This window comes from Urocitellus parryii, chromosome 1 (genome assembly GCF_045843805.1).
Source record: "Urocitellus parryii isolate mUroPar1 chromosome 1, mUroPar1.hap1, whole genome shotgun sequence".
In the NCBI taxonomy this organism is placed as follows: Eukaryota; Metazoa; Chordata; class Mammalia; order Rodentia; family Sciuridae; genus Urocitellus; species Urocitellus parryii.
Genome location: NC_135531.1, coordinates 35,937,212 through 35,958,340, shown reverse-complemented (window position 1 = coordinate 35,958,340; position 21,129 = coordinate 35,937,212). Strand labels below are relative to the sequence as shown.

The 21,129-nt window shown below is 43.1% G+C and overlaps 1 protein-coding gene across 1 annotated transcript in view; it reads right to left on the bottom strand.

The window, feature by feature from the left end:
* The window catches only part of Myo10 (myosin X), a 203,951-nt gene that overhangs the window by 157,388 nt on the left and 25,434 nt on the right, over window positions 1-21,129 (bottom strand). The window contains exon 2 of the mRNA XM_026393627.2: window positions 3,558-3,656. Within this exon, the coding sequence (XP_026249412.2) occupies window positions 3,558-3,656 (99 nt within the window). The remainder of the gene's footprint in view (window positions 1-3,557; window positions 3,657-21,129) is intronic.

Sequence of the window (21,129 nt, the reverse complement as noted above, 5' to 3'; positions counted from 1 at the left end):
CATATGCAGACTTAATTTACATGCCTAAAAATTGTTTAAATGGTTAAAAAATTGTTAAAATGGTTATATTTTATATAAAGTCTCTATATAAATACATACCACAGTAAACAAGTCACATACACAGTAGAAGAACCAAAAAGAAAAAGGACCAAAAACTGTACATTTATTCATTTTCCTCTCAAATTCAATTTGGACATTTGTAGAAGAGACCAATCATGGCAGATCCTGTACTATACAATTGCCAGAAAAAGCAAAAGCCAAAAAAAGAACATGATAGCTGTCAGCAAACACACAGAACCAACAGCTGCAGAATTAAAGCAGGCAGTAGCACCCCAAAAGCCAGGCCTTTGCATAGGCTTTGCCTCCCGAGTGGAATGACGAAAAACTTTTTATTTTGTTGTACTTTACTGTAAGTCATTAGAAAAATCTTACATTCAAATCGTAAGCAGATAAACTAAAGCAAAAATTAAAATGGAGAGCCATTACATGCTGTTAGGCTGAACCACACAAACTACTGCTCAACTCTTTTTGACCCTAAGAATGACAGTTTCACAGGCTGAAATCCATAGGCTGGTTTCATTGGAAGCAACAACTGAAATACAGGAGACATCCAAGACTTGAGAAGCTATTATAGACCAAAACTCCCCACATCTTATGTTTCTTTCCTTTTGAGAAAAAAAAAATGGGTAAGTCACTCCTATTAAGTGGAAAGAAAGAAAGAAAGAAAGAAAGAAAGAAAGAAAGAAAGAAAGAAAGAAAGAAAGAAAGAAAGGAAGGAAGGAAGGAAGGAAGGAAGGAAGGAAGGAAGGAAGGAAGGAAGGAAGGAGGGAGGGAGGGAGGGAGGGAGGGAGGGAGGGAGGGAGGGAGGGAGGGAGGGAGGGAGGAGGGAGGGAGGAAGGGAGGGAAGTAAGTCTGAAGGAATAAAATAAACTTTTAAAAAAATCACATATAATAAAATATATTAATAATATCAAGGGGAACTGTCCTCTTTGTCCCACAGTTTGGCTCTGAGTCACTGTATCCTCATGACACCACTTTGGCATCATAATTGTTGTCCTCAAACTCCGTTTCCTCCATCTTCACAAGTCCTGCTGTCTCCCGGCTGGTCTCCCCTTCGCCCCACAGTTCATCACCCAGCAGCGCTTCCCAGGGCTGGAGCTGCCCCAGGGGCCTCTCCTGCTTTCCATCCCTTGTGGGGCCTCACCAGCTGCTGCTCACTCACTTCCTGTTCCAGGCTCCTAAGAGTTGGTGGGTAAGACCATGCTCCTGCCTCCACTCTACCCAGGCAGCTGCCTCCACCCAACAGCTGGCTGAGCCTGAAGCCTGGAATGCAACTTCCTGGCTGCCAGGAAAGCAGGCATTCCTGGGGAGAAATCAACTCTGCTGAAATAGTGAGGACCCGCCACTTTCCCTCCAGTCAGATCTGACTGCTGCCCACTGAGCTTCAGTTTTCCAAATCCTGATCACTGGCAGGGTCTGCTCTAAAATCTGACACAAGCTGGGCTGCCCCCCACTGTCCATTTCCAGCTTTTGACAGGCTCAGGGAGATTTCTCCAGGAAACAACAGATGATGTAGTGAGAAGGTGTGAGGAAGTCAAAAGGCTGCCCTCAACAAGTCACCAAGAGGCAAAGCCCAGAGAGAAAAACAAAAAAGAAAGAAAGAAAAGAAAAAAAAGCATCTAGACAGGGCAGAAAGTGTGGTGTGAGGACAACAAAAACTGACAAAAGTCACCCCACTAACTAAACCATTCTCAGGCTTTATAAAATTAGCTCCATAGCATTGACTCCAAGAAGTCAAAATAAGCAGGTCAAACCAAAAGGGTTAGAGCCAGCTTTAAACAAGAGCTGTGATTACAAGTGATTAGTACTGTTTCCTGTGTGGCTTGAACAAGTGGAACTTTCTTAGGGGTGGGGACAACTTGATAGAATAGGGTGATCTAATGACTTTTGGAGGGATTAATAAAACGAGAAGAATAACTTTTAAAATAAAATCTAATTATATTTGTTGCAAATGAAAAGAGAAGGGGTTGAAGAAGGACAATTACTTATAGATTTGGGGTTAAATCCCCAACCAGTAAGTATTTTGGAAGACCCAAATAAAGACAATTCAAACAGAAAATGAAATGCAATTATCATACCAAGGAGGAGCCTTGATAAGTTCACGAGGGTAAATTAAATAACTATCCTTCAAATACGATTTAGATAAACTGATATCACTAAGCTATTTTGGAGCAATCATATTAGACTCTTTACAGAAAAAGATAATAGTCCCATCCCTTCAAGTGAAAAACCTAATTTAGAACTTATTACTCAGTTCTACAAGATGCAATGATGGCCACTGCACCTCCTGAACATTCCAGAAAAGACTATGTGCAATGTTGTCTTGAATTTTACCTTTTGGCAAAGGTGGGTCTTTTACCTCTATCTGTACTCTGAAGAACAATGGTATTTTTTAAAATCTCCTCTTTCAAAATTTTGTCCGCACTAAGAAGAATTAATCTTGAACTTCAGGATGTGTGCTGTCCAGCCTGTGTGCTGTGGAGCTCAGAGCCCAGATTTCAACACATCCCAGTACATGTCTTGAAATCTTACCCCCACCAATGCATATTTTTCTACAAACTGAGAGAGCCATGGTTTTTGCTCGTTTTTTCCTTCCATTTGCAAATACTTCAGAAAGTATAATTACGAGTTAAAGGGAGCGTTTTGATTCTCTGTATTCCTAGCTTTAACCTGTAGTACTTTAAATTTTAGAGTGAAATGAAATTTAAAGTGAACATTTGCTATGATTTGGATATGAAGTGTCCCTCCAAAAGCTACTGTGTTAATGCAGAACTGTGAAGAGATAAAGTGATTAGATTTTGAAATTTGTAACCTCATCAATCCAGCCTAATTTGAATGACTGACAGGTATGTATGTGGGGGGTGTGGCTGGAGGGGTGAGTCACTGGGGGAATGCCCAGGAAGGATGCATCTTTCCTTTGTCCCTCCCCCACCTCACTGCTTTCTGACCTGCCAGTATGATTCATTCTAGGTTATGGACTGAATCATCCCAGTACATGTGTTGAAATCTTACCCCTCACCCAATGCCATGCTATTGGAAGGTAAAGCCTTTGGGGAGTATTAGAGCATGACAGTGGAGTCCTCAGAAATGGGATTTGGGCTTTTATAGAAGAGACCTGGGTGAGCTGCCTTGCCCCTTCCAGCATCAAGGACACAGCAAGAATGCACCTGGGAGCAGGGCTCTCCCCAGACACAGAACCAGCTGGTGCTTGATCTTGAACTCTTCAGCTCTAGAACCACAAGAAACAGATTTCTATTGTTTATAGGCCACCACGTCGATGGTATTCTGGTAGGGACACTTGGTGTGTTCCCTTTGTGGGGACTGTATCTCATCTGTACAGGCACTATGTGTACATTCTACATGTCCTCTGGGATTTTAACTTATCACTGAGACAAAACTTCAAGGTATGAGGTGAGGAAGGGGGGGGGGTGTGGGGGAGAGCACATTGCCCTTGGGTGACCCAAGGCAGATGTGGAAGCTCAGCAACTGGCTCTTACCTGACCATAGTCTGTCTGGAAGACGACGACGCCCTCTGCACAGGAATTTACAGTACTTGGGAAATGCTGGCCATTTTCCTTCAGCCAGACCCGTGTTCCCTGTAAGCAAAACAGACATCATTTAACTATGAGTTTGGCTTGTATTTTATGGCAAAACATCATTCTCAAAACTACCATGACCCTACATGGCTTAAAAAAAAAAAAAATCTTTTTGAAAAGAAAATGTCTTCCCAAGAAAAGAAGAAACCTTCAGAAAGCATGGTCCACAGCCCTTCCTATCCACAGTGTGACAAGAATCCTGCTTGACAGAGAAAGCAGGAAAACAGCAGCCCCCGTGCTCCCGGTGTGTCAGTGATTCTTCTAAATGACTGAATTCCACTCTCACAAGCACCCGATGAGCAGGCACCACCATCTCTCCCATTTAATAGGTGGAGAAACTAAGGACTGCAGGTAAAGTAATTAGCCCAACAACAATAATCAACAGCACTGACAGAGAACCTGAACCAGGCAGCAGGGCTCCACACAGGAGGTTTGACAAGGTCACGACACCTCTCTGAGAGCCTTCTGGTGGCTCCTGTCTTCCCAGATCACACACACTAGTCTCCTTTGAGGACATCAGACTATTCCATTGACACCCTACAGGTACAAAAATCTACATGTCAATTGAAATCTCCAAAAGAGGGACTAAAGAACTCAGTATGAAATTTGTTAGAATTCCACCACTGAGGGCAAAAGATTATAACTTCTGCAACTTAGCATTTTGGCCATATTTTTTGGCACTGATTCCATTTCCATTTTTAAGAATTTTCCCACTGGATAAATGAGCAGCGACCCAGGCAGGTCTTAAATCAAGCCTCTCCAATTCCTAATCCCATGCTCTTTTCACACATCACACTGATTCTATCTCCTTCACATAATTCACAAATAAAATGCATTCGTGGATCTGCCAACAATGGGAAGACAACAACAAAGAGGTCACCTTGACTGGACAGTTTTCTCACATAACTATTCTCTCCTGTCCTCCTAAAATGGAAATGTCAGAAGATATAAAATTTAGACTTAGTAGTTCTTTCCCTTGTGCCAATGAGGACCTTGTTTAACTCCCTCAGTCAAGGACCTAAAATGTTTGCTGTCATACTCAGGATCCCTATTAGTCAACCTTGAGTTCCATGAAAGCATTTGTGGCCACCCAGCTAGACCCTGGGGTCCCAGAAGGAGGGGCCACTTGCTCAGGAGGTTCTGCAAGCATTTCCAAGAAGACCGAGGGGGCTGGAGGTGCCAAGGTTAAAACTCCTTTCCCCTCGAACTGGTTCACCTAATTCCCCAGTGAGTTCAGAGGCTCTCCCAGCACCCCAAGTCTTTACCAGCCACTCCTCCCCACAGACATTCAATTCCCAGGGTTATGGGGAGTTTGAGTTGTTTACCCCATCCCCCATCCATAGTTCTTTACCCATCTCCCTAAGATGGTTGGAATTCCCCACTAAAAGAGCATCAAAAATGAATAAGGTTTCTACTTAAAATCCTGCAGGCTGCCTATTTAGAGAACACACATTAAACACCAACAGGGGCCAAATTCCCACTTCCCCTTCACCAGTCACGTCCCCCTGACTCTGGCTTCAGGCTGAGACGCTGGTAACACATGGAAAGAATGACACTTAAAACTGCCTGTCAGTCCTAATTTCTTTATTAGCAAACAGCTGCTTCCAAAGAGAACAGTGACTTCAGACAGCGCCAAGGCCACTCTCTCAAATGTCACTCCATACCCTAACCGCATTATCTATAACTGTCTAGAGAAAGACTTCCAAGTTCCTGAATGCCTTCATTCATCTTCTTTTTAATTCATCTTCTTTTAAATTCATCTTCTGTTTATGTCACTGCAACACTGAAAGTTTGAAATGCCTCCAAACGCGCACACGCACTCTTACACTTTGGGAAATTCCCAAAGCCTTATGAGGTGAGAGTTGTTACTCATTAGGTTAAAGTCACGAAGCGTAATTCACAGTGCACCTCCATCCCAGAACCCTGGGTCCACGGCTTCCTGTTTAGTTCTGACCCTCATTAGCACCATTTCCATCAAAAAGGATTTCACACACCTGTTCTCCACTTCATTAAAACTGTCATTTAAGTCAGAATGAAACTATGATTTTATCATATAAGATTAGTAAATGAATACAAATCATCACCAGGATTCACATAAACCTTTCGACTTCCAGAGGCCACACGTGACATACTCTTAGTCCAGCATGTGTTTTTTTCCCTTATTAGATTCTCTTCACCTTCTCCTTTGAAAGCACTAAAAGCCCTTTGTTGACACAGTGCTACATACTCAAACATACACCTCAGCTTCTGCGTCCAAAGGTCTTTTTCACAGGCGTGAAGAGCTGCTGATAACAAAGTTTTATGAGAATTCCACCCCAGAGCCCACTGATCAGTTCCCCCAGTCCATAATAAACAGTTGTCTTCCACAAGGAAGAAAGGAAATGCATTCAGAACACTCTCTTTGTTCTTTGAAAGTGAATAAACATAATTTTCACAGAATCAGGATTGCAAAGTCAAACCACTGAAATTGGATATTTTTGCACAGATTGTTCTTGGCGGCTTCTCTGAGCCCCCAGTCTTTCTACTTCTATTCTATTAGAACAGAGCGCACATGCCCAGGTCCAAAAGAGGCCACCCACAAGCATCTGAAATTGAAGTCACAGGCAGACATTTACCAGATCATCCAAGTTTGAGTGGGGAAGAAAACTTTGCCCGCCACATGCAAACCATTATATTCTTTCATTGTTAAATAAGGCTGATAATTTAATATACAATACAGGCACCCTAACATATGGAGAACGCTCACAATTTAGTCAAAATTGCCTTTATAAGCAAGTGGAACATGTTTAAGCCTAACATACATGTTTTATTAAAACTTGGACAAGTTTTCATCTCTCTCTTAGACAGATATGTGAGTGTTCAATTTAATAACTAAAAACTTTTCCATACATAATGAACAGTAACATTTTTGCAATACAAAGTGCTTGCACATAAATTCCTATCTCCTTTGATGTTTATAGCAAACCTGTGAGACAGACAGACAAGTAATAACACCCCTTTCTTCTAAAGTGAGGTTCACAGAGGTTCAATTTCCTATGGCCAACAAATGATTTCCTGGCTATAATAAAAAAGACGGACTCTACCAAATGTTGGTGAAGATGTAGAGAAACTGGTGGGAATATAAATGTTATTTCCTCCTTGAAAAACAGTTTGGCAATTTCTTTTTTTCTGTCTCTTTTCTGGTACGGGGGACTGGACCCAGGGATGCTCCATCACTGAGCTACATCTCCAGCCCTTTTAATTTTTTAGTCTGAGACAACGGTCTCACATTAAGTTGCTGAGACTGGCCTTGAACTTGTGATCCTCCTGCCTGGGCCGCCCGAGTCACTGGGATTGCAGATGTATACTACTGCACCTGGCTAGCTGGGCAATTTCTTTAAAAAGCTAGACATATGGCCCAACAATTCAACTCCTTAGCTACACCTCTTCAAGTATTCACAGCAATATTATTTATAATTGCCAAATACTGGAAAAAATTTAAATGTCCATTAACGGGTAGAGACAAATAAAATGCAGTGAAACTACATAATGGAACTTCTCAGTTAAAAACAACAACAACAACAACAAACCACTGAGAAGTTCCAATACATTATCTAGTAAGGACAAACCTCCAAAACATTATAGTTTGTCAAAGCAGCCAGACACAAAGACCACATACTGTAGGTTTCCATTTAATGAAACTTCTGGAAAAGGGAAATCCATAGACAAAGACCGTAGATGAATGGGCCCAGAGTTAGGAATAGGAGAGACAATGACCAAATGAGGAAAAAGAAGCTTTTGAGGGTGAGGGAGATTTTCTAAATGTGGACTGTGGTCATGGCTGCACCACTGTCTAAAGGTACTAAAAAACCATTCAATTGTGCACTTAACCTTGATTGTTTCAAGTCATCTAAACTTTAAAAAATTTGTACTTTCCTATATACTTCTCAGCTGTATATGAACATCCACAGCAGGAAAAAAAAAAACAATTTCATTTTTATAATTGAGCAATTGCGGTTTCAAGAAACATATTCCGCCTCCTCTACCCCCAACACACACACACAAAAAAAAAAAAGGAAAGAAAAAATATCTAAAATGATGTAAGTAAAAGGACAAAAGCTATAGTAAACCTCTTAAGGTCCCATACTGAATTGAGTCTCTGCTCTCCATTAAAACAGACTAGGGGGCTAGGAGACCACCTGAGAGACTTGCCCAAGCTAAGGGTGTCAGGCAAAGGATGACATTAAGGAGGCTGTATCATTGTCTCCAATTTTTAGCTCCTCCCTTCCCCGCCCCCCCCCATGGAAAATATAACTCCTGGCCAAATGCCTTATGACTGGCAGTTCCCCATCCCCAGGCATTCATCAGCAAAGGGAAGTCCTTGCACAAGTCCTAGAATATTGATCTTCTGGCTCATTACACATAAAGTTCCTGATCCCTGCTTTAAGATAAAAAGAACATTATCTCGACTAGAGATTTCAGCCTACTATTTACCTTTAAAAAACGAATCTACTTCTTTTGATTTAAATGACCTTCCTGAGGTGGAGGGAGTTTACAAATGAGGTAAAGAAACAACTCTAAAGGGAGATGAGACCACCATGTTATGTGACATGTTCTAAACAGACTCACAAAAAAAGAGAACGTCCTTTAGCCAAGTAGACATCTCAGTCTCAGACCCAGGACAGGGTTCCAGGTCCCCCAGTCTCTTACACTAGCTCACCTGGCCCATGGTAAGTACTACAGTTCAAGATTCTCTTGCAACCTACAAGATAAAGTCATAATTTGCTCCTGAAATGTGGTCTGTATTATGTTGTTGTTGTTGCTGTTGTTTAATTCAAAGATCAAAGAGTTTTAGAATGGATGTGAGAACTAATCTGGTTATTTAACTCTGTATTAATTTAGCCGCCAAAAGAAAGTGCATTTTTGCCTATAACAACCTGGCTCAGAAGATCTCTGGTGTAGAAGCACTGGGAGAGTGTGTGTGTGTGTGTGTGGGGGGGGGGGGGGGTCTTGTTCTTGATGAATTCCAGAAACTGGATGTGGGTAATATATTATAATAGTACAGACTAAAATAGCACTTTTTCTGCTGTTTTACAATCTCCCTCTTTCCCACTTGTAGGAAATGGGATATTCCTTTCCAATTTATCAGGTGTTTTTCTCTAATTCTTATTACTGAAATCTGTATCAAGGGACACATGGCTTTTACAAGTAAAAGTTCTAATACAGGTTTCTCAACCTTGGCACTATTTATACTGTGGGCTAGATAATTCTTTGTTGGGGATGAAGGGGGTCATCCTAGTTGAAAACCACTGTTCTAGAGTAATACAAAATTCTGGAGTTTTGGTCAGATGGAGGGAGTTTTCCAAGCCATTCGTTGTGAGTGACCTAATTAATTGCAAGCAGACTCCACTTTCTAAGTTCTATGAATTTCAACAACCTCATGAAGCAGGCTCTGTCCAGATAAAGCACACCTGGGGCAGGTCTAATTTCCGGCAGCATTAAAGCTGAGTGCACACAGCACTGAGGGCATGCCGCAGCAGCATAATTCAAACCCTTTGACAAACACAAGGGAAAAGGACAAGGGGTCGATGGCCTGATGGCAGTGTCAAAGGGACTCTTTCCTATAGTCTTCCTCTCTGCCGGTTGGGCTCTGTTTTCAAATAGAGCTGACTTTTAATGTTCCCATGAAGTTGACTAAGACTATGACACAGCATGACCACCGTGCTCTTTAACTTTAGCCCCCTAAATCTTGCAAACCCCAATACAGGAAGTGTGACTTGGTGCAGACAAGAATGGAGAGGAGCAAAAGTGAAGCGCAAAATCACTCCCATGAAATGGTCATGAAAAATGCAGCTCTGGACAGACAGGGGTGGGGGGAATTGGAAGCCAAAGGCAAAGTCTAAGCCTTCGCCCCTGCTGAGATGGCCCTTCTCCACCTCAGCAGGGACCAGCAAAGAGAGTGAGGTGACAGGCACCCTCCCCAGCTCCCTGGGCCTGACGCCCAGGCATCTCAGTCGCAGTGGGTGGCCTTTACATACCCTTGCCACCCAGCAGGACCCACAAGGGCTATGGCTACTTCAGCCTCTGACTCATTTCCTTGTCTTCTAGCTGTAGGTTCTGGACCTGAGGCTGGCAATCATTTGTGGACAACTGACTCAGATTCCGAAGAAAAAAGTGTAAACTCAGCCTGTGGCTGCATTGGCTCTGAATGGAATCCGGGTGGTTTTAGGCTCAGGTAAGGGATGCAGAAGGCACCTGGGTATCAGGCTGAAGTGCCACCCTGCACCACTTCTGAGGAGGGGAATGTAATCAGATGAGGCTCCAGTGGGGAGCTTTGGAAGCACACAGCTGGCAATGCTGGAAATATGTGGTTCTCGGAGCCCAAGTTCGTCCCATCTTTCTGTTGTCATGGGGCAATGGCAGGGGTTTATTTTCTATATAGGCAGCCCAAGGACAGCTGTTCCATGCCCATTGGAACCGAGGCTGCCGTTAAATTCCAGAGGGAAAATGTGTTGCTGACATTCTGTTTCAAAATGAGATCACAGACATAACCTCCCCACACCAAAAAGTAAGCCAGAAGTGTTGGTAACTCTTCAGACTGCCTTACAGAAGTCTTTAGGAGTATTGCCAAATTACTACACACTTTTGTAAGGAATGTATTTTCATTATTGTAGCTGCTCTGTATTTGCAGCTTTTAACTATATCATCATGGTCACCACTTCTTGGCTTGCCTATGGACTTAAGGGTTACTGATAACACAGCTGACCAAGTGTTCCACAACCAGCCAACCCACAAACACACCTAAAAAGCACAGTCAGCTGTAAACTGAGGCAGGCCTGCCTGAATTCATTATTATAAAGTTCACAGATGACTTTGACCCACAGTCTGTCCTAGCTCTCTAGGGCGCCCGATGGGGGTCACGTGACTTCCATTCTTTCCAGCTATCCTGCCAATAATGTCACAAGCTGTCACCACTGTCAGCCACCAGGAAGAGCAGCTTCCACTCAGAGGATATCAGAAAAAGTATGTGGCTAGCATGAGGTAAAAAAAGGAGGGGGAAAAGGAAAGAAAACAGTAAAGGGTCTTCTTTCTCTACCAATAAACTACCAGACTGCTCAATGTTCCCCAGGTATAGATACCAGGGTTCATTGGCTTCCCACACTCCCAAAGCCAAACCCAAATTGAACTATGCCAAAGGGCGAGATGCCTAAATTATGAATGTGTGATTGTGTAGCCCAAAGTTGATTCCCACGGTGGTGGGGTTCCACCATGCCAACTAATTTAGTCCTGGTTCTTATATTTTAATTTTCCTCACCCTCCTCACAATTCCTTACAACACCTCGTCAGTGGCTCTTTTAAATCACAGCAACTAAATTACAACAAATAATCCCAGAAAATAGACATCTCCAAATTGCTGAGATCATCTCAAAACCTGCAGGAATATGATTGAGAAACAAAATCTACTATTCCACCTATGAATTAACCGATCATCAATGAACACATCTAAAACTCATTCATCCATCCATAAATGGCTCCACCCACCGATGACTCCTCCTTCGACAAGCTCATCTTTCCAACAGATACTTTTGCTAGGCACTGAGAAAGATTTACCAGTACATAAAATGGTTCTGGCCATAAAGAGCATAGAGGTAAACTCTGCCCATTCTAACACTCTCCCTAACTGGTTGCTTGGCTCTGCAGGGAATAATCATGTAAGATAAGAAGCAGGACATGTGGTTTTTATAAAATGTACAAAACTGTTCTAAAAACTCTCTAAAATCTGTGGGAAATCCTCTTGAAGGGACCCAGGGCAATGAGAGCCGTGTTCCATCCTTCCACAGAACAGAAAGGGCAATAAAGGACCTTGGGATGTTCACACTCTGCGTGAAGCACAGCAGAAGTCCCTGGCCTCTTACTTCCTAGTTGACTGTCCTTTCTCAAAAAGAATCATCTTTAAAAAAAAAACAAAAACAACCCACAAATAAACAAAAGTGATAGGATTATCTTAATGAAATCCTGGCTGTGTTCTGGCTACCATCTGTCTTTAGAAAAAATACACAAACTTACTCAGAACAGGGTTTTGTTGTTACTTCATAAAAATGAATGACCCAAGAGCCCAGTAGGAGGTAAAGACACTTGAAACAGCTATTTCTCATTCCTGTCACATACATATTAACTGCTTTGCAGAATTCTAAGTTTCAAAAACTGCCAATGTTTTTCATAAAATCATACTTCCTAAATTAAAAGTGCATACAAAATCAACTAATTCAATCAAAAGACAGATAACATGATGGTGAGAAGGTAGAAAAACTAGAACCCTCTCACACTGCTGAGGGCAACCTGAAATGGTGCAGCTGCTAAAAAAAAAAAAAAAAAAATCAGGCAGTTCCTCAAAGTTACCTGTGAGGTTCTCATATGACCCAGGAATTCCACTTGCAGGTACATACCCAGGAAAAAGAAAATACCCACAAAAATTCACAGCAAATGTTCAGAGCAATATTGTTCAAAATAGCCCAGACAGGAGACAACCCTAATGGAATATTTTTTAAGTGTGGTATGCCCATACAATGAAATATTATTTAGCACAAAAAAGGAATGAAGAACCGAGAGAGGCTTGGATAAGCTTTAAAAGCATCATGCCAAGTGAGAAAAGCCAGTCAGAAAGAAGTGTTGTGTGTGACTCCATTGACATGAAATGTCCAGAAGGAAAATCAATACAGTCAGAAAATAACCCTAGAGGTGGGGAGCAGCTACGAAGAGTGGTAACTGACAGCTAAGATGCGGAGGGAATAAAATGTGAGGAACTAGATAGTGGTGATGGCTGAACAACCCTGTGGAGATACTAAAACCACTGCAGTGCACAGCTCGAAAGGGTGAAGTTCATGATGTATGAATTGTGTCACAAATAACAATGGGAGAGAAACTCACTCTCTGGCTTCAGTTATCCCGAAGACCACCTTCATCCCTGACCTCCCTCATTATGTACCGGGGAAAGTCCTCTTCTCAGTTTGCACAAGCTTCTGTCATTTACAAGCAAAAGAATGCTGGCTATTATTTTATCACACATAAACATCTAGAAAGGAATTCACACGCATTAGAAGACAAATGACCATAAATAGTTGGTTATTTGTCTTGTTTTTGTTTTTTCACCCAGAGTGCTTTACCACTGAACTACAATTGTCAATCCTTTTCGTATCTTAAACATTTTGCAACAGGGTTTCACCAGATTGCTGAGGCTCGCCTCAAACTGGCCACCTCCTGCCTCGCCCTCCCAAGTTGCCGGGAGTACAGGCATGTGCTGCAGTGCCTGGTGCCTAGTTTTTATATGTTTTATTCTGGAACATCAAAACAAGACATTTGAGTTTGGGGACTGGATGTAATACTAATATTCATACAATGTTTATGTCATTTGTGTTATGGAAGGCAAAAGAGGATCTGTCTGACTTGCCACTGAATCCTCAGCACCTCGAACAGGGCAGGCATGCTGGATGTGGGCTAAGGATTTAATTCATCCATTCCCAACCCCCTGCCCTAGCTCAGTGCTCTCCTGAATGCCCGGTAAATGCAGGGTAGGTTTTGGGGGAATTGCATGGATCATAGAAAGGGGCAGGGCCACTGGAAGACTTCCATATGAAGGTGCTAAAATGGCACTGGAAGCTCCCCCAGAAGATACAGATTCGATTCCAGTTCTACTCCCTAGAGTTCAGGATAGTTATTAACTACCTGAAACCTCTCCACACAAAACGAGGTGACACCATTTGTCTGAGGTGGAGCACGTGAAGGGTGACACCAGCTGGTTCAGGCATGTGCTTCAATTTTACAGGGCTTTTCTACCCAACAAGCCAGTATCAACATGGGGGTCGCTGGGTACCCCTGTGGCTGATAAATTCTTGGGTCACACCCAGATGATTTCTAGCCACATTGCTTTCCCTTTCTTTCCTCTGAAAGCCTTGCTACAGAACCAAAGAACATACAGACCCGCCTAACTAACCACACACACCCTCCTTTCCTCCCAGCCACCAGAGGACAGCTTCTCCGACCTTCCAGTACGAAGCATTTTAAAACAGCAGCAATGCAGGTTACATCCTGTAGGAAAGAGCTGGGTGAGAAACTTATGGTGTTAAGTGCCTGTGTCTGGGCCTCTAGATATCTACCAAGAATCTATCTCAGTCAATACCTCATACTGAAATCCATTCTCATTTCTCTCCCTGTTCCCTCTCCTCTTAGCTTTCCCAGACACTTGAGAACAGGCTGACGCTGCTTTTTTTTTAAAAGGCAAGGGCTAAGCGTGAGGTTGAGTGGTAGAGTGTGGGCTTAGCATGAGCAGGTCCCTGGGTCCCAGCCCAGAGCCACAAAACAAACAAACACAAAGGCAGCGTGCACAGCCAGCCCATGCTACCCTGGTTAACTCTCCACCACTCTCATGTATTGACTCTTCTCTAAGGTACCAGGCAGCAAGGGTGGGGATATATACAGATACAGGAGCCTGACAAGCCAGAGGGGGTGGGGGGCGGGGAAGGAGGGGGGGGGGGAGAGAGAGAGAGAGAGAGAGAGAGAGAGAGAGAGAGAGAGAGTGTGTGTGTGTGTCTGTGTGTGTGTGTGTGTGTGTAGGGGGAATCAGTGTAGATTTTTAGTCATCTCTTCATTTTAGAAAGTTTTAGAATTGTAAGTTGTAAAATCAGAAGTCCCTGTGTGCCCTTCCGCAGGTTCTCTGTTAACATCTTACATGATGACAGCTCATTTGTCACACCAAGAAACCAACAATGCCACCTTACCCCGAACTCAATGCCACACTTCATTTAGATTCCACCAGTTTTTCCCTGATGTCCCTTTTCTGTCCCAGGATCTCTTCCAGGACATTATATCTAGCAGTCCTTCCTCCTAGTTTTTCTCTGCTCTGTGACAGATGCTCAAACTTTGCCTCTTTGATGGCCTTATCAGTTTTAAGAAAAACAACAAAAATACCGGTCAGGTGTTGGAGATGTTGTCATGGTTAGACTGAAGTGCAAGTTCTATGGCTTGAATGTATCCTCAAATTTCATGTTTTGGAAACTTGGTTCCCAATGGGACTCTGTTGAGAGATGAGGCCTTTGAGAAGCAGATCATGAGAATGGATTAATCCATTCATGGAGGACTAAAGGGTTATTGCAGGAGTGGCTTTGCTATAAAAGGAGTTTTCTCATCTTGCCACATGATGCTCACCTCAGCCTTGCTACAATAAAGTAAGAAGGCCTCACCAGACTCCACATCATGTTTTTGAACTCCCCACCTTCAGAATCAAGCTAAATAACCCTCTATTCTTTATAAATTACCTAGTCTCGGTCATTTAGTTATAGCAACAGAAAACAGACTTAGTAGTGGTTTTCAATGATGACTCAAACCAGGGGATCAAATGCTTGAACAGGAATCCTGGCTTGACCACATTTGGGCCAAGTGGCCTTGAACAAATTAACCTCCGTGGGCCTCAATTTACAATCTGCCTTGTAGGAACTGCACCAAATAAATAAGGGATAATGCTGAGGATGCAGGAGAGTGGGTGTTCAGAAGTTGTTCCTGGAGAGCAAGGGGTCCCAGTGATTCACTTAACCACCAGATGCTGTGCCAGAGACATCAGACAGGGTTAATAACAGACAGGTCTCACTTTCAGAAGCTTGTGGTACAATACAGGCAAATGTAAATTTGATGCCACAAGAACAAACCTGGGGACACATTCAGAGTACCAAACCCCAGGATGTTGCTGAAGAAAGCAAGGAGGCAGCTTCACAGGGGCTGAGTGGGCCAGGTCCCCATCATCAAGTTGAAAGGACCAATTTTCTGCAAATTAGCCAAGCGCCAGAGTAGGGTAAGACATACTGTAAATTGGCTTATGTGGCTCTACTTAATCACCACCCATAAACTATTAACAGCTCCACACAACTGAACAATGAAGGCATTCACCTTTGTCCAGTTCAGGAACAAACAGTCTCAATAAGCTAAGCTGCCAAGCCTAGAAACCATGAAGGACTAAAATTGTCTCCCCCTCACCAGTAAAGAGTGGACAAAATTACTTTGTTATACAATGCTATATTCTTTTTTCAAATTATGTTAAAATACACATGGGGCTATGTATAATTGCCCAACATGTACGAAGCTGGGGTTCCCTCCCCAGTAACACAAAACACACACACACACACACACACACACACACACACAGTGGTAGCCAAGTCATTGTGAAGGATCATTTTCCATTTCTGTTCTCAGTTCAAAAGACCCTCAGTCCCTCAAAACTTGGATACCCTCAAGATCCCCTTCATTAGAGTCAGTATGGGGAGCAGCGACTGCTTAAGACCCTGCTGGGGTGAACCAAAATCATTGAGGCTTCTTGGGAATAAAGAGGGGATAGCAGGCTCATCCCAGCAAGGGAGCCACTTCCCCACAGAGACCTGAGTAACCCAGAGCCATTCCCTAGGAGTGGATTCTAGCAACCCTACCCTCTCATCTACAAATTCACCAACTTGGTGATTCTCAAACCTAGCCTGACTCTAAAAAAAATTCTCCCAGGAAGCAAACACCAGCTTAAATTAAACATAGAGCCCTGGGTATAAACTTGCTGATTCAAATAGCTGGCCCAGAGGGGAAAGCATGAGCTCCAAAGAAAGCCAGGAAGGGAAGGAGGGGAAAAGGGAAGGAGGGAAGGAAGGAAACCACACAAATATTCTATCCACAAAATCGAATGCATTGCTCCTGAGGAATTTACTACAAAATGTTGGTACAGACCTCTGCAGTTATGATTTACTCCAATAATTAACATTCACTGCAAACTGCAAGCATTTGTTTTTAAATTATTTAGTTGAAAGGGTAGACAGTGCATAACCTGCCATTTAGAAATGGTTTTAAAAGTCTGGATAGAAGTGCCCCTAAAACAAATCAACAAATCTGGCTTGCAGGATGCTATGGTTTGAATGTGTCATCCAAAGTTCAGGTGCTGGGAACTAAATCTCTAACAGTGGGATACCTTATCTTAGGGGTGGGCTAGTGTAGGTTCCTGACAAAACGATGTGCTTGGCCCTCTTCCACACGCTCCCTTTCGCAATGTCCTCTTGTCCTTTTGCCTTCTACCATGAGATGATGCAGCAAGAAAGCCCTGGTCTGATGAAGGCCCCTCAACCACAGACCTCCCAGCCTCCAGAGATAAAAGAAGCCAGTCTATTTTTCTTTAAAAGCTTACCTAGTCCCAACACAAAACAAAGTAAGCCACTAAACATCACCTGAAGCTTGTACTTTGTAAGAAAATGTTCTTTATCAGTATGATTTAGGGACACTGCAATACCTCTACAGATACACCAATAAAATATCACTATAAAAGTCCTACTCCAAGACAGCTGCAAAATGCCTATGGAGTTTAAAACTAGCACCTCTAGATGGACTCATGTAAATCTGCGCTGAAGCCCACACCTAGGTTTCCCAACTGGCAATTCATCTTCCTTGCAGATATCCATATAAAGCACGTATTGTATGCTGCTTTCTCTCGTTGAAACTGTCAAAAGAAGATTTCTATGGCAAACAATCTGAACTACTTTGTTCTCCATACAAATGCCCTGGAGGTTTGAAGGCCAGTGTAGGAAAAAACCTCCTCCACACTGGCACTTACAGGCACTTACAGGCTACTGTGACTGTCCCCAAGCACCATTTTAGAAGGACACAGACAAAAGGGTTCAAACTGGACTGAGGCTATAGCTCAGTGGTAGAGCACTTGCCTAGCATGTGTGAGGCACTGGGTTTATCCTTAGCACCACACACACACAAAAAAAAAAAATAACTAAAAATAAAAATAAAATAAAATAAAATGAAGGCATTCTGTCCATATACAACTACAAAAAAAGTTAAAAAAATAAAAAGGTTCAAACCTCTTATTTAAGAAAAGCAAAAGCTCCCCAACTATTTAAAATGCAGTGTGTCCTAGAAAAACTAGTAATAACAAACACAGCCTAGATGGCAGACCCAGAACCCAGAACCATCAGCTCGAATCCACTGGATGCCTGGGAGCAGCTGAAGAGTGTTACTAAAGCTCTGCAGACCCTGAAAATCTCGAGAACTCCTTGAACTTGTTTTGTTCTAACAAGAGCTGACCTACAGGCATGCATACCCTCTTGCTGTCATCAATCACAGACGGCTGATAAGCAGAATTCTCACTGCAGGCAGGCGGGGAAGCAGTCTCCAAGGAGGCTGCTCAGAGCTTCTCCTGGGAGGGGGCAGAAGCAGGAATGACCAGCAGCGGCTCCCAGAGCTCCACAGTTTTCAGAAGCTCCTGTCCAATGGTCTTGGTTCCATCAGAACCCTTCTTGTCTGCCAAGTCAATTTGTAATTTGAGCTGCAAGCATAGTTTTAAACCTCCTAGCAGTCACATTTACAAAAGGAAAAGGAAAAAAAAAAAACCAAAACAAACAAAAAAAACCTACTAGCAAAGCTTGGTAGCATGCTTTAGTCCCAGCTAGTCAAAAGGCTAAGGCAGCAGGATCCCTTGATCCCAGGAGCTGGAAGACAGTCTGTGGAACATAGTGAGACCCTATCTCAAAAAAGCCCCAAATAACAACAACAACAACAAAAAAAAACCTACAAAGAAATGGGAGAGATTAATTTTAACATTATCTGTTCTTTAACTCAATAGATCCAAACTAGTATCATTTCAACATGTCTTCAACAGAAAAAAAATGTATTCTAGACCTTTGACATTTTTTAAAAATGTTGTTGTCGTTGTGGATGACAATTTTATTTATTTATTTTCATGTGGTGCTGCCAAGGAACAAACCCAGTGCTTCACATGTGCTAGGGCAAGTGCTCAGCCCCTGAGCTCCAGCTCCAGCCGCTCTGATGCTCTTTTTTCCCTACTCATTCTCAAAATGTGCTGTGTCTTTTATCCCCATGCACATCTTGATTGGGAATGTCCTCGTGCCCAATGCCACACGTGGCTCATGGCTAAAGTGTTTTCAACCCCCAGAAGGTAGACTCACAGCAAAGGTGGTGACTGAACAAAGATAAAGTCACAAATGCAATGGCTGGCTTCTTCATGTTTGCTTTTCCTCATTTCAGGGAACATGTGTACAAAATTCCCCAGTGACAACAGGCAAAGGTACGATGAATTAGTCATCATGTCGCCTACCTCATCCAACCTATTTTAGAGGCCGAAAAATCTTTTTCTCTACCTCTGAAATAATAAAAGAACACGATAAATCAGAATCACTCTAAGAATGTAAATTCTCGGAGTCCAACATATAAAATGATTTAACCAGTTCTAGGAAATAGCACACAGACTGCCCATGACATTTTTGATGAAAGGAAAAAAACCCCAAAAAAACAGCAGTTTACTGCAATACAAAACACACAGCAATTTCCACAGTGGTGTTTTCTAAACTCTCGAATTCCTAACTGCACATGCTGGCTCACTGTCCAAGTTACTGGTACTTCAGAGCTAATGCAAATGAAATCAGAAAATTAAATGAATAGTGAGCAGCAGGAAATATGCACTTTGATTTCAAAACGGCTCCTTCTGCCTCCCAACCAGGCTCAGTGATAAAATGATAAAAGAAGGAGGAGAGAGATGTGTAGACTTATTTACAGTGGTCTGAGGCACAGTGGGATACCTGGCACCAGAAAGGAAGGAACATAGATGGGAAAGGAGGTGGGATGGAGGAAGGACTCATAACAAAGATCCAAGTACGAGGTGACTTAAACTTCACCAGGCAGACACATTGCCTAAATTATCTATCAACACCCACTATTTTTCAGAGTTCCTTACCAGGAGCAGCTCTGTCCTTCTGTGCTGTCCTCAGGGCAAATAAGGAGGTCATTTCCTAGAGGCAGAGAGGGCCCTACCCCTACTGGCTTCCCCAGCAGCTTCGACAGCCAGACCATCACGAAGCCATATTTTCCACACAGGCATGAGTTCACTCAAAATGAATGATTTAAGAAGTTGTTTGCCTTTTCAGCCCTAGATAAGGTATGCAGAAGTCCTTCCAGAACTCTAACCTGCTGCTCTCCTTCTACCATGCATCCCAAGGTGTGGATTCTGACCTTTTAGCAAATTCATTTTACCTGCAGAACAACCGCCACCTAAAGTTCCAAATGTATTCATTCATCCTACAAATATCTATTTAGCCTTTAGGACTGACCAGGCATCAAGCCAAGGCCAAGAAGGACACAGAATTCAATGGCAAGGTCATGGCATTCAGAATCCAGTGGATCAGGCTCTGATCCCCCGCTGGCTGGGTAACCCTGGTAAAAAGTAGTAAGTACCAGCAGGCACAATGACCATGTGGCAGCCACTGTCCTGGGCCCTTCACATGCACTGACTTGTTTCACTTCTTACACCCTATGAGTGAGTCACTAATAATGCTCCCGTTTCACAGATGTGGGAAATGAGGCTGAGCAGTTCAAAAACCTGCCTAAGTCCCAGCGCTAACAGGCAGTAGGACAGGTTTGGTTTTCCTTTTCTCAGAAGAGCTTTAGTGAGGTATAATTTACATACTATAAAATTAACTGAGCCCAGGAAAGTCCATCCTCAAAACTACACACAACGCCCCTCCACCCACCCACCTTCACTCAGCTTTCCCAAGCCACGGTGTCCTATTTTTACGAGATGCAGTTGACAAACTCTAACCCACCAAGCAGATAAGGGGTTCAATGAGAGAATAAATAGTAGTAAAACAGCACAGCGCAGAGCTTGGCACAGAGGACTGTTCAAAAAACAGGCTGCTCTTAAAGAGTTTAATCAGAGACAAAACTGGTAAATACAGAGCCCTTTGGGAGGCAGAGAAATGACATAGTACAGCTCAAGCACAAAGGGAACTGTGTGTTTAAAGGGGAGTGAGGTCCTGTATCCCAAGAGCTGAAGTATTTGAAATGATGGGCCGGGTTGAAAATGCCGACTTTAATATCAGGCTAAGTCACTGGAAGCATAAAGAGCAGCAGAACAGGCAGTACCTCTAGGAACAAGACGAGTCTTGCATGTGGAACACACGAGGCGTGAATCGCGCAGGCTGTGGAGAGCGGGCTAAATCCCTGTTTCTAGAGATGATATAAGGACCTATCTGCAAGCTCACAATGCATACTTGGCTTCCAAACCCTCTGAAAGAAACGCCTCCAAGATGGGACTGACTGCGCCAGGCAGACGCAACCTGTGCATTTGTACACTTGTCTGATCTCACTCTGCAAAGCTTACCATTGTCCTCTGACCCTGAAGGCTTCTTCTTCCACACATTACTATCATCTGGGTCTGCCCTTGGAGCTCGTCCTTTGTTCTAAGACTGAGGCAGGAGGTCAGTGGGAGGGAGGGGCAACAAAAGGAAGGTTCTCCCAGTCCAAAGGCCAGCAGCCCTCCCTGAAACCCAACCTGCAGCTCCTGCAGGAACGAACCCCAGCCAAGGCAATGGGACACTGAAGGGCAAGTGCCACCAAACTCTATAGTTCCATTCTAGGGTCTGCCACAGGAAAAGATGAATACCTTAGACACAACCCA